The sequence below is a fragment of the Hyperolius riggenbachi genome, chromosome 7 (genome assembly GCF_040937935.1).
Source record: "Hyperolius riggenbachi isolate aHypRig1 chromosome 7, aHypRig1.pri, whole genome shotgun sequence".
NCBI classification, from domain to species: domain Eukaryota; kingdom Metazoa; phylum Chordata; class Amphibia; order Anura; family Hyperoliidae; genus Hyperolius; species Hyperolius riggenbachi.
Genome location: NC_090652.1, coordinates 23,058,758 through 23,072,846, shown reverse-complemented (window position 1 = coordinate 23,072,846; position 14,089 = coordinate 23,058,758). Strand labels below are relative to the sequence as shown.

Here is a 14,089-nt window from a genome sequence, read left to right as displayed (position 1 = left end):
AAAAGTTATTTAAAATAGAAGTAGCTAAACCTTCATTAGAACCATAAATTAATGTGAAGCATTGATTTTAACCACTTAAGGACCAGAGGCTTACACCCCCTAGTGACCAGGCGATTTTTTTTACAATTCAGGGCTCTGGAGCTTTAAAAGCTCACTGCAGGGCCATCCAACTTAGCACACTAATGGACCTCACCCCCTTTTGTTGCCACCAACAGAGATTTCTGTTGGTGGCATCTGATTGCTGCTGCGATGTATTCTATGAATTTTTTATTTTATTTTTTTTATTACATTTCATTATTTTTCTTCTATTTACATCCTTCCCCCCCCCCCCCCCCCCCCCGAGAGCTAATCAGTGATCACCTCTTATCAGCCTATGAGAGGGGATCGCATTGTGGGCCACTTGAGGGGACAGCTTTGTCACTAACATGTCCCCTTACATCGCTGCACATGAATTGCAGCGCTATATAAAAGGGAAAAAAATGTTTTTTATTTCCTTCTACAGCCTGCTAGCCATAATCGCGGGCTAGCAGGCTGTTAGCAGGGATGCACACACATCGGCGCACACGATCCCCGCTAATATCCGCCCACCGCTCTTGACGCCGATCGGTGTTAGGCGGTCCTGGGGCTGCCACCTTCCCAACGCCTATCAGCGTGAGGTGGTCGGGAAGGTGTTAAGCACAATAGCACCTTCCCTTTCAAGCAACAAAGCCACCAATCATACACTCAGCACATAAGCCCACCGCCACTGCTGCGAGTTTGGGCAAATTAGGCAAAAAGCGGTAATAGGTAAAAACAAGCAAAAAAACACAGACATTACACCTATAAAATGCTGAGAGGTAAGAAAAACAAAATGGCAAAAATATTGTCCTAAAAAGATTGGGAAGACTCTTACTATAGAAATCCAACTTTTACTTGTAAATCGCAACAGTAAACACTTGAAATAGAAAGAGTACTTTGATTGTTCCCAGATACACACTGTTCAATCTAGACTGTAGATTTAAATCAGTGTTTAACATTATTCTATGGTGCTAATAAAGGTTTAGCTATTTTGATACTAGAGCTGTGGATATTGGTTTTGATTTTATGATTGCACTTTAAGTATTGGGGTTCCACATTTATCCATTCAGCAGCTGATGGTCAGCCCTACTGGTGCAGGTGCCATTTTTCATGTTATTTTAAATAGAAGAGAATTTCTCATCTCCTAGGACAGTGATCTGCAAACTTGTCTCTCCAGCTGTTAAGGAACTACAAGTCCCACAATGCATTTGCCTTTATGAATCTTGACTGTGGCTGTCAGACTCCTGCAATGCATTGTGGGACTTGTAGTTCCTTAACAGCTGGAGAGCCAAGTTTGCAGATCACTGTGCTAGGAGAAAACTCAGGAGAGAAAGTTAATTGCATATGGACCAGGAAGTTACTTACCTGGTGATGCTGTTTCCTGTAATTTTCCAGGACACCAAGTCTGAATTGGCTCCTCCCCAAACACGAGAACAATATAATACTCGCCTAATGGCAATTTACCTTTCCTGGACATCAAACATAATTCGGGAATGACCAGCTGGGGACGGGGATATAAGAGAGAATAGTTTATTAGGGAGGGGCTTTTCTTATATTGATAGAGGGATGTCCTACTGGGAGTAAGGAGGCGGAGCTAAGGCCATTAGCATGCAGCTGCCATGGAGACACCAGGGAACACATCAGTACCTCCCCTATAATATCACCATACCATTAGTCCTGAGATCAGTGCTATAGAAAGAAGCAGACTAGGCAGACATAATCTACTATGGCATTAGCAGCTCCTATTATACTAGAGAAAGATTCTACTTCACATTACAAGTCTGCTCCTAAATCCCTGGGGGGCACTCATCCTGGAAGATCACTGGAAGCAATGTTACCAGGTAACTAATAACTCTAGTCTTCCCCAGTAATCTTCCAGCATATGCACTCTGAGATGATCAGCAAGAAATGAGAGGTTAGGATGAGTCCCCAGCTTGGAGAAAGTCCTGAATGTAGAGCAGGTGACATCTGTAGTGTAGTTCCAGCACTGTGAGGCCACGTCATTGCTGCTGCTCTAATAATATGTGCTTCCAGGAGACTTGTGCTTGTTTCCCCGTAGCTTCATAAGCTGTCTGACTGTAACTTTCCTCCACATTCCTGAGGTGACTAATGGTGCGCTCCTGTATGACTTCTCTGATGTCTAAGAAGATTAGATTTCTGACTGAAACATTTCCCACACTCTGGACATGAATAAGGGCGCTCCCCTGTGTGACTTATCTGATGTGCCTTAACATTAGCTTTGCAACCAAAACATTTCCCACACTCTGAACATGAATAAGGACGCTCTCCTTTGTGAATTCTCTGATGTCTACCAAGATGAGATTTCTGACTGAAACATTTCCCACACTCAGGACATGTATAAGGACGATCTCCTGTGTGAATTCTCTGATGTTTAATAAGATCAGGTTTCCGATTGAAACATTTCCCACACTCCAGACATGAATGAAGGTCACCTGTGTGAATTCTTAGATGTAAATTAAAATCAACTTTCTGACTGAAACATTTCCCACACTCTGGACATGAATAAGGACGCTCACCTGTGTGAGTTCGCTGATGTCTGAGAAGATGAGCTTTCTGACTGAAACATCTTCCACAATCGGAACATGAATAAGGACGCTCTCCTGTGTGAGTTCTCTGATGTGAAAGAAGATTATTTTTCTGCCTGAAGCATTTCCCACACTCCGGACACAAATAAGGACACTCTCCTGTGTGAGTTCTCTGGTGTGAAAGAAGAACACTTTTGTGACTGAAACATTTCCCACACTCAGGACACAAATAAGGACGCTCTCCTGTGTGACTTCTCTGATGTTCAAGCATATAAGATTTGTACATGAAACATTTCCCACACTCTGGACATGAAAAAGGAAGCACACCTGTGTGACTTCTCTGATGTCTATGATAATCACTTTTCCGAATAAAACATTTCCCACACTCAGAACATGGAAATTGCTGCTTCCTGGTATGTACTCTCACATGTGCAGCAAGATGCGATGTGTTTCTACAAGATTTCCCACATTCTGAGCACTGATAACTCTTCCCACCTCCCTCTCTATCAGTAAAAGAGTTACTGGAACATTCCCCAGAATAAGGTGGATCTCCTGATCTATCGGCACTGTGACACTTTGGATGGGTATTTGAGGTAAAAGGATGGGATTTATCAGGAGGTTCCTCAGGACTAGACGGATCTCCTGATCTATCGGAACTGTGACATTTTGGATGGGTATTTGAGGTAACAGGATGGGATCTATCAGAAGGTTCCTCAGGATTGGAGAGATCTGGTGATTTGTCCTCATGGTGACGTCTGCTGTGTATATTTTCAGCAATGGAGTTTCCTGCTGGTAAATGTAGTGCGGCACCATTATCTTCTGCACCATAATCTGTTGGAGAAATAACAGTCAGAAATACAAAAGAGGACACCGAGAGCCCAATATAGTATAACATGTACCGGTAATCAATTGAGATGATGAAAGATCAAATATAGTTATACTCACAAGACAGGGTTACCATTAGGCAACAACTGTAAATGCAGGTGGGGAGACACCTGACACCACTCAGGATTAAGGGCCCGTTTCCACTATAGCGTTGCGGAATTGCTGGCGAATCACCGCAGGCAAATCGCATGTGGGTGAGATTCCGCATGCGTTTTTTTGCCGCGATTTCGCATGCGATTTCGCATAGGTTAGGGTGATGCGATTTTAACCATGTCACTGCCTGTGTGAATTAACATGGGTACCTATGCGAAATCGCATGCAAATTCGCGGGAAAAAACGCATGGGGAAAACGCATGCGATTTCCCTATTAAATACATTGCATGCGATTCGCCTGCATTCCACACGCAGGCGAATTCTGAGGACCCTACCATGCAGATTTTTTCTGCACAGAAAAACGTTCAGGAAACCGCACAAGTGGAAACAGTCCCATCCACTTGTACTGGCTGTGCGAATCCGCATGCGGGCAACGCATGCGAATTCGTGATAGTGGAAACGGGCCCTAAGAAGTCGCTCTCCGTAGATCAGAAAAAAAGGGGGGGGGGCATTACTTCTCCACCGAGGGTGGACTTGTACAATGTATCATATATACAGAGGCACCAAAAGGATAAAAGTAGCCAAAAACTCCAAAAGTAGAGGAGGTAGTGGTGGACTTACCTCCTCCAAGCAGATACAAGATAATGTTAATTCAACAAAGCAATTTTATTTACGTACTCCAGGGATCTGTACAATGCGTTTCGCAGGATTGGCCCTGCTTCATCAGGCAATAGGACGGAGCATGCACAATGCAGGGCCAAGCAGCTCTGCTAACTTCTTGTTAGACCCCCTCCAGTCTGGCTCCAGCTTTCAACATTCCACAGTAACAGTCCTCAATAAACTTGTGAATGGCCATCCAAAGGCCAATTTACTGTACTTAAACTCCTTGACCTTTGCCCTGCCTCTGACACTGTCGATGCTTCTCCAGACTCTCCTCACTTGGTGTCAAGAGCCTAGCCAGGGCTGGATTCACACTGATAGGCACAGAGGTTCTCTGCCATCCCTTCTCCCCCACACAGGAACAGAATATGGTGCTGGCACTGCAATAAGCATGCATGTGTGCGGGCTATGCACAGCCCATGCTGCCACCTTCCAGGGACAGCACTATAGTTAAGGCAAAGGGGGCATTTGCCCCAGAGCCCCTGAGTGGAGCTGAGCCCCCAAGCACCCCCCCCCCCCCCCCCGACTGCCCTCTGGGGCCCTGGCACCGTTTGTGGCTGGATTACAACTCACCTGTCTTGTGCTCACTGCCTTCAACCCCAGGCAAGCAGCAGGATGACAGGATGAAGATTGGGAGCGTGAAAGGAGAAGAGTGTGAGGATGGGGGGCTATGGTAGCCAGATTGGAGGCCCTGGGCACTGAATTTGCTGGCGGGGGTTAGGGGGCATCAGGTTACTATTGAGGGGATATGGCAGCCAGATTGGAGGCCTTGGGTGCTGAATTTGCTTGCGGGGGGGGGGGGGGGGGGAGGGGTTAAGGGGCACCAGGTTACCTTTGGGGTGGAATGAGGTAGCTGGCTTAGGGGCCAGGGTGCTGATCTTGCTGGAGGGGAGGGTTAGGGGGTATCGAGATAACTTTGGGGATGAGGTAGCTAGCCCGGGGGCCTGGGTGCTAAATTTGCTGGGGGGTGGGGGTAGGGGGCCCCAGGTTACATTTGAGGGGCTGTGGTAGCCTGCTCAGGGGCCCTGGGTGCTGAATTTACTGAGGGGGGTAGGGGTCCCAGCTTACCCTTAGGGGGCTGTGAAAGCTGGCTCAGGGGCTCTGGGTGCTGAATTTGCTGGGGGAGTAGGGAGACTCAGGTTAACTTTGAGGGGCTGAGGTAGCAATCTAGGGGGCCCCAGGTGCTGAATTTGCTGGGGAACCAGCTCAGGGGCCCTGGGAGCTGGTGACTAGGCTTGGGGGGGGGGGGGGGGGGTAGGGAGACCCAAGTTAGCTTTTGGGTTTCCAGGTGATCAATGGTCAAAGCCTCCCTGTATCTGACCCAAGAAGCCTCAGGGCTGGGCTAGCTCTTAAAGGGATCCAAGCATCTTTTTTTTCCTGCAGTTTGTTCTGGTTGCTAATAGCGGTAGGAGCTGCCACCTCCCCCTTATTTATCCAGGGGAAGGTGTGAATGTAATCCAGTTTGTCTAAACAGACTGAAGTACAGTGTCCCCACCCCACTGCTGATGAAAGCCTTTTGTTTGCTTATTGCTACTGCTAATTACAGCAGTCCTTATCTGCCTGCTCTTTCTGCCGACTGCAAGACACAGAAGAAGGGCAATAAAAGCTTCTAACTAACATTTAAAGCAGGCCTGAACTCAGAACATCCTCTCTGTTCTAAAAGATAAGCAACGACATAACCTTTACAGAAAAACATTTTGTTGTTAGAGCGGATACAAATCCTGCAATAGATCTGCAGTGTGTCTACTTCCTGCTTTCGTGGAAGCAGACATAGGATTAACATCCTGTGTTTGTAAATTATCTGCTCTGCTGAGGCTGCTGAGATTCTTGATCTGACACAGCCGAGAGATCAAATTACCCTTGTGATTAGTCACATATGAGGGGAATTAGACATGCTAAACTCTCTAAATACATACAGGATGTATTTCTCTAGGTTTTCCTTCTGTCCTGGTTCAGATCCACTTTAAATGTAAAAAAAAAAAAAAGGTAGAATCAATTTTTTTTAGTAATAAGCCACATTGTCAGCATGCATTTTTAATGCGGAAGTTATTGAGATGCCCTGGGGGCTAAAAATGCTGAACTGGAATTGAATTCCCATCCAGAGAGATAACCCCGGGGTCTAACGTCAAAGCTTTGCTACCATACCTGCTAAACTGGCATGTTAAAGCGGATCCGAGATGAAAAACGAACTATAACAAGTAGCTTGTCTATATATCTTATCTAAAGTTTAGACAGTTTACACAGCAAATCTACCTGTAAACAGCTTTAACAGAATATGATTGATTATTCCTGTGATACAATGAGGGTAGCCATGTTGTTTGTTAACATTACACAGAGGCAGGCTTATCTGCATCTTGAGCAAAAAACCTAATCCCCCCTCCTCCTCTCTCCTCCCCTCTGCCTCTGAAATCTCCGGCTAGTAATACCTCCCCCTCCTCCTGCCCAGACTGAGCTCCCATGAGCCCGTGCCTTGGCTCTCTGAAAACCTGTGGCTCGTGTAGTTTATAGGGAATGAGGGCTGGTGCACACCGAGCGGCTTTTTCAGCGTTTCTGCAGCCGCTTGCGGCTGCGGATACGCTTGGTCAATGTATCTCAATGGGGTGGTGCACACCAGAGCGGGAGGCGTTTTGCAGAAACGAAAAATGCCGGGGTGAGGCATTTTTTGGATTTCGGATGCGTTTCTGCCTCAATGTTAAGTATAGGAAAAACGCAAACCGCTCTGAAAAACGCCTGTTCAGAGCGGTTTTGCCAGCGTTTTTGTTACAGAAGCTGTTCAGTAACAGCTTTACTGTAACAATATATGAAATGTACTATACTGAAATCCGCTGCAGCAATCCGCAAAACGCTAGCAAAACGCCGTAGAAAAATAAGAAAAAGAGTTTCAAAATCTGCTAGCATTTTGCGGATCTGCTAGCGGTTTTTGGTGTGCACCAGGCCTTAGAGTATTAAAACAAAAACAAAAAAAGTATTTGGCTTAAGGAATGCCCTATAAACAATAGGAAAGGAACACAATTATGCAATGAGTAAAAGTTCAGCTCGGATCCACTTTAACAATGGCTGTCCTGGCTAAACAGGTAGACTCTTGCAATCTGCCATGGAGGCAGGATCTGACCTGATTATATATCAAATGGAACTCAACATTGGAGGAGACTAGTAAAGGTGGTCATAAATCCAGCCACTTGGCGGCTGGTCAATGATTCGACTCGATTATTATACAGCAGAATCTCGTTTTAGTAAACTCTGATTATAGTAAACCTCTGGGTATAGTGACTCAGTTCTCAAGTCCCAGCAAATGCATTTGTATAAATATACAATGTATGTTCAATTCTGATATAGTAAACTTCTGATATAGCAAACTACTTTTCCTGGTCCCTTGGAGTTCACTATAAAGGGATCCAAGCAATTTCGGGATGAGCGACGAATGTGAAGAAACTCCCGATGCTGCCCCCCCTAATGTGCAATGTACAACCCCCCTTCCCTGGGTGCCCAGTGCACTATACATTACCCTTGTCCTCCACTGCCTTCATCCACTGTCCTTCATCCATACATACGCTCCATGGGGTTTCCGGAGTTGCATCGGCCTGCGAGACAGATGCAGCATAGCAAAAACCCCGGCCGCACGTTCTGACAGCCAGGAAACCTAACCAGTGCGTACTGACCACCAGGAAACCCCGGCAGTGCGTACTGACCACTAGGAAACCCCAGCAGTGCGTACTGACCACCAGGAAACCCCAACCAGTGCGTATTGACCACCAGGAAAACGCAACCAGTGCGTACTGACCACTACGAAACCCCAACCAGTGCGTACTGACCACCAGGAAACCCCAACCAGTGCGTACTGACCACCAGGAAACCCCAATCAGAGCGTACTGACCACCAGGAAACCCAAACCAGTGCGTACTGACCACCAGGAAACCGCAACCAGTGCGTACTGACCACCAGGAAACCCCAACCAGTGCGTACTGACCACCAGGAAACCCCAACCAGTGCGTACTGACCACCAGGAAACCCCAACCAGTGCGTACTGACCACCAAGAAAGCCCGGCAGTGCGTACTGACCACCAGGAAAGCCCGGCAGTGCGTACTGACCACCAGGAAAGCCCGGCAGTGCGTACTGACCACCAGGAAAGCCCGGCAGTGCGTACTGACCACCAGGAAAGCCCGGCAGTGCGTACTGACCACCAGGAAAGCCCGGCAGTGCGTACTGACCACCAGGAAAGCCCGGCAGTGCGTACTGACCACCAGGAAAGCCCGGCAGTGCGTACTGACCACCAGGAAAGCCCGGCAGTGCGTACTGACCACCAGGAAAGCCCGGCAGTGCGTACTGACCACCAAGAAACCCCGGCAGTGCGTACTGACCACCAGGAAACCCCGGCAGTGCGTACTGACCACCAGGAAACCCCGGCAGTGCGTACTGACCACCAGGAAACCCCGGCAGTGCGTACTGACCACCAGGAAACCCCGGCAGTGCGTACTGATCACCAGGAAACCCCGGCAGTGCGTACTGACCACCAGGAAAGCCCGGCAGTGCGTACTGACCACCAGGAAAGCCCGGCAGTGCGTACTGACCACCAGGAAAGCCCGGCAGTGCGTACTGACCACCAAGAAACCCCGGCAGTGCGTACTGACCACCAGGAAACCCCGGCAGTGCGTACTGACCACCAGGAAACCCCGGCAGTGCGTACTGACCACCAGGAAACCCCGGCAGTGCGTACTGACCACCAGGAAACCCCGGCAGTGCGTACTGATCACCAGGAAACCCCGGCAGTGCATACTGACCACCAGGAAACCCCGGCAGTGCATACTGACCACCAGGAAACCCCGACAGTGCGTACTGACCACCAGGAAACCCCGGCAGTACGTACTGACCACCAGGAAACTCCAACCAGTGCGTACTGACCACCAGGAAACCCCAACCAGTGCGTACTGACCACCAGGAAACCCCGGCAGTGCATACTGATCACCAGGAAGCCCCGGCAGTACGTACTGACCACCAGGAAACCCCGGCAGTACGTACTCCAGGCCTCCAGGCACTGTCCTTCATCCATACACACGACCCATGGGGTTTCCGGAGTTGCATCGGCCTGCGTACTGACCACCAGTAAACCCAACCAGTGCGTATTGACCACCAGGAAACCCCGGCAGTACGTACTGACCACCAGGAAACCCCGGCAGTACGTACTGACCACCAGGAAACCCTGGCAGTGCATACTGACCACCAGGAAACCCCGGCAGTGCATACTGACCACCAGGAAACCCCGGCAGTGCATACTGACCACCAGGAAACCCCGGCAGTGCATACTGACTACCAGGAAACCCTGGCAGTGCATACTGACCACCAGGAAAACCCAGCAGTGCATACTGACCACCAGGAAACCCCGGCAGTGCATACTGACCACCAGGAAACCCCGGCAGTGCATACTGACCACCAGGAAACCCCGGCAGTGCATACTGACCACCAGGAAACCCCGGCAGTGCATACTGACCACCAGGAAACCCCAATCAGTGCGTACTGAACACAAGGAAACCCCGGCAGTGCGTACTGACCACCAGGACACCCCAACCAGTGTGTACTGACCACCTGGAAAGCCTGACAGTGCGTACTGACCACCAGGAAACCCCAGCAGTGCGTACTGACCACCAGGAAACCCCGGCAGTGAGTACTGACCACCAGGGAAGCCCGGCAGAGCGTACTGACCACCAGTAAACCCCGGCAGTGCGTACTGGCCACCAGGAAACCCAAGCAGTGCGTACTGACCACCAGGAAACCCCAACCAGTGTGTACTGACCACCAGGAAAACCCAGTAGTGTGTAATGACCACCAGGAAAACCCAGTAGTTTGTAATGACCACCAGGAAAACCCAGCAGTGCGTACTTACCACCAGGAAACCCCGGAAGTGAGTACTGACCACCAGGAAACCCCGGCAGTGACTACTGACCACCAGGGAAGCCCGGCAGTGCGTACTGACCACCAGGAAACGCCGGCAGTACGTACTGACCACCAGGAAACGCCGGCAGTGTGTACTGACCACCAGGAAACCTTGGCAGTGCATACTGGCCACCAGGAAACCCCGGCAGTGCGTACTGACCACCAGGAAACCCAAGCAGTGCGTACTGACCACCAGGAAACCCAAGCAGTGCGTACTGACCACCAGGAAACCCCAGCAGTGCGTACTGATCACCAGGGAACCGGGCAGTGCGTACTGGCAACCAGGGAACCGGGCAGTGCGTACTGGCAACCGGGAAACCACGGCAGTGCGTACTGGCAACCAGGAAACCCCGGCACTGTGTACTGGCAACCAGGAAACCCCAATCAGAGCGTACTGACCACCAGGAAACCCAAACCAGTGCGTACTGACCACCAGGAAACCGCAACCAGTGCGTACTGACCACCAGGAAACCCCAACCAGTGCGTACTGACCACCAGGAAAGCCCGGCAGTGCGTACTGGCAACCAGGAAACCCCGGCACTGCGTACTGGCAACCAGGAAACCCCGGCAGTGTGTACTGACCACCAGGAAACCCCGGCAGTGTGTACTGACCACAAGGAAACCCCGGCAGTGTGTACTGACCACAAGGAAACCCCGGCAGTGTGTACTGACCACCAGGAAACCCCGGCAGTGCGTACTGACCACCAGGAAACCCTGGCAGTGCGTACTGACCACCAGGAAAACCAACCAGTGCGTACTGACCACCAGGAAAGCCCGACAGTGCATACTGACCACCAGGAAACCCCGGCAGTGCATACTGACCACCAGGAAACCCCAGCAGTGCATACTGACCACTAGGAAACCCCGGCAGTGCATACTGACCACTAGGAAACCCCGGCAGTGCATACTGACCACCAGGAAACCCCGTCAGTGTGTACTTACCACCAGGAAACCCCGGCAGTGCATACTGACCACCAGGAAACCCCGGCAGTGTGTACTGACCACCAGGAAACCCCAACCAGTGCGTACTGACCACAAGGAAACCCCGGCAGTGCGTACTGACCACCAGGAAACCCCAGCAGTGCATAATGACCACCAGGAAACCCAAGCAGTGCGTAATGACCACCAGGAAACCCCGGCAGTGAGTACTGACCACCAGGGAAGTCGGGCAGTGCGTACTGATCACCAGGAAAGCCCAACAGTGCATACTGACCACCAGGAAACCCCGGCAGTACGTACTGACCACCAGGAAACCCTGGCAGTGCATACTGACCACCAGGAAACCCCGGCAGTGCATACTGACCACCAGGAAACCCCGGCAGTGCATACTGACCACCAGGAAACCCTGGCAGTGCATACTGACCACCAGGAAAACCCAGCAGTGCATACTGACCACCAGGAAACCCCGGCAGTGCATACTGACCACCAGGAAACCCCGGCAGTGCATACTGACCACCAGGAAACCCCGGCAGTGCATACTGACCACCAGGAAACCCCGGCAGTGCATACTGACCACCAGGAAACCCCAATCAGTGCGTACTGAACACAAGGAAACCCCGGCAGTGCGTACTGACCACCAGGACACCCCAACCAGTGTGTACTGACCACCTGGAAAGCCTGACAGTGCGTACTGACCACCAGGAAACCCCAGCAGTGCGTACTGACCACCAGGAAACCCCGGCAGTGAGTACTGACCACCAGGGAAGCCCGGCAGAGCGTACTGACCACCAGTAAACCCCGGCAGTGCGTACTGGCCACCAGGAAACCCAAGCAGTGCGTACTGACCACCAGGAAACCCCAACCAGTGTGTACTGACCACCAGGAAAACCCAGTAGTGTGTAATGACCACCAGGAAAACCCAGTAGTTTGTAATGACCACCAGGAAAACCCAGCAGTGCGTACTTACCACCAGGAAACCCCGGAAGTGAGTACTGACCACCAGGAAACCCCGGCAGTGACTACTGACCACCAGGGAAGCCCGGCAGTGCGTACTGACCACCAGGAAACGCCGGCAGTACGTACTGACCACCAGGAAACGCCGGCAGTGTGTACTGACCACCAGGAAACCTTGGCAGTGCATACTGGCCACCAGGAAACCCCGGCAGTGCGTACTGACCACCAGGAAACCCAAGCAGTGCGTACTGACCACCAGGAAACCCAAGCAGTGCGTACTGACCACCAGGAAACCCCAGCAGTGCGTACTGATCACCAGGGAACCGGGCAGTGCGTACTGGCAACCGGGAAACCACGGCAGTGCGTACTGGCAACCGGGAAACCACGGCAGTGCGTACTGGCAACCAGGAAACCCCGGCACTGTGTACTGGCAACCAGGAAACCCCAATCAGAGCGTACTGACCACCAGGAAACCCAAACCAGTGCGTACTGACCACCAGGAAACCGCAACCAGTGCGTACTGACCACCAGGAAACCCCAACCAGTGCGTACTGACCACCAGGAAAGCCCGGCAGTGCGTACTGGCAACCAGGAAACCCCGGCACTGCGTACTGGCAACCAGGAAACCCCGGCAGTGTGTACTGACCACCAGGAAACCCCGGCAGTGTGTACTGACCACAAGGAAACCCCGGCAGTGTGTACTGACCACCAGGAAACCCCGGCAGTGCGTACTGACCACCAGGAAACCCTGGCAGTGCGTACTGACCACCAGGAAAACCAACCAGTGCGTACTGACCACCAGGAAAGCCCGACAGTGCATACTGACCACCAGGAAACCCCGGCAGTGCATACTGACCACCAGGAAACCCCAGCAGTGCATACTGACCACTAGGAAACCCCGGCAGTGCATACTGACCACTAGGAAACCCCGGCAGTGCATACTGACCACCAGGAAACCCCGTCAGTGTGTACTTACCACCAGGAAACCCCGGCAGTGCATACTGACCACCAGGAAACCCCGGCAGTGTGTACTGACCACCAGGAAACCCCAACCAGTGCGTACTGACCACAAGGAAACCCCGGCAGTGCGTACTGACCACCAGGAAACCCCAGCAGTGCATAATGACCACCAGGAAACCCAAGCAGTGCGTAATGACCACCAGGAAACCCCGGCAGTGAGTACTGACCACCAGGGAAGTCGGGCAGTGCGTACTGATCACCAGGAAAGCCCAACAGTGCATACTGACCACCAGGAAACCCCGGCAGTGCATACTGACCACTAGGAAACCCCGGCAGTGCATACTGACCACCAGGAAACCCCGGCAGTGCATACTGACCACCAGGAAACCCCGGCAGTGTGTACTTACCACCAGGAAACCCCGGCAGTGCATACTGACCACCAGGAAACCCCGGCAGTGCATACTGACCACCAGGAAACCCCGGCAGTGCATACTGACCACCAGGAAACCCCGGCAGTGCATACTGACCACCAGGAAACCCCGGCAGTGCATACTGACCACCAGGAAACCCCGGCAGTGCATACTGACCACCAGGAAACCCCGGCAGTGCATACTGACCACCAGGAAACCCCGGCAGTGCATACTGACCACCAGGAAACCCCGGCAGTGTGTACTGACCACCAGGAAACCCCAACCAGTGCGTACTGACCACAAGGAAACCCCGGCAGTGCGTACTGACCACCAGGAAACCCCAGCAGTGCGTACTGATCACCAGGAAACCCCGGCAGTGAGTACTGACCACCAGGAAAGCCCGGCAGTGCGTACTGACCACCAGGAAACCCCGGCAGTGTGTACTGACCACCAGGAAACCCCAACCAGTGCGTACTGACAACCAGGAAACCCCGGCAGTGCATACTGGCCACCAGGAAACCCCGGCAGTGCGTACTGATCACCAGGAAACCCCGGCAGTGCGTACTGGCAACCAGGAAACCCCGGCACTGCAAACTGGCAACTAGGAAACCCCGGCACTGCAAACTGGCAACCAAGAAAGCCCGGCAGTGTGTACT

General features: G+C 51.6%; 1 protein-coding gene across 1 annotated transcript in view; it reads right to left on the bottom strand.

The window, feature by feature from the left end:
* Positions 1–349: 349 nt before the first annotated feature.
* The window catches only part of LOC137524138 (zinc finger protein 436-like), a 33,807-nt gene continuing 20,067 nt past the window's right edge, over positions 350–14,089 (bottom strand). Inside the window, exon 8 of the mRNA XM_068243695.1 lies at positions 350–3,434. Within this exon, the coding sequence (XP_068099796.1) occupies positions 2,164–3,434 (1,271 nt within the window). The 3' untranslated portion in view covers positions 350–2,163. The remainder of the gene's footprint in view (positions 3,435–14,089) is intronic.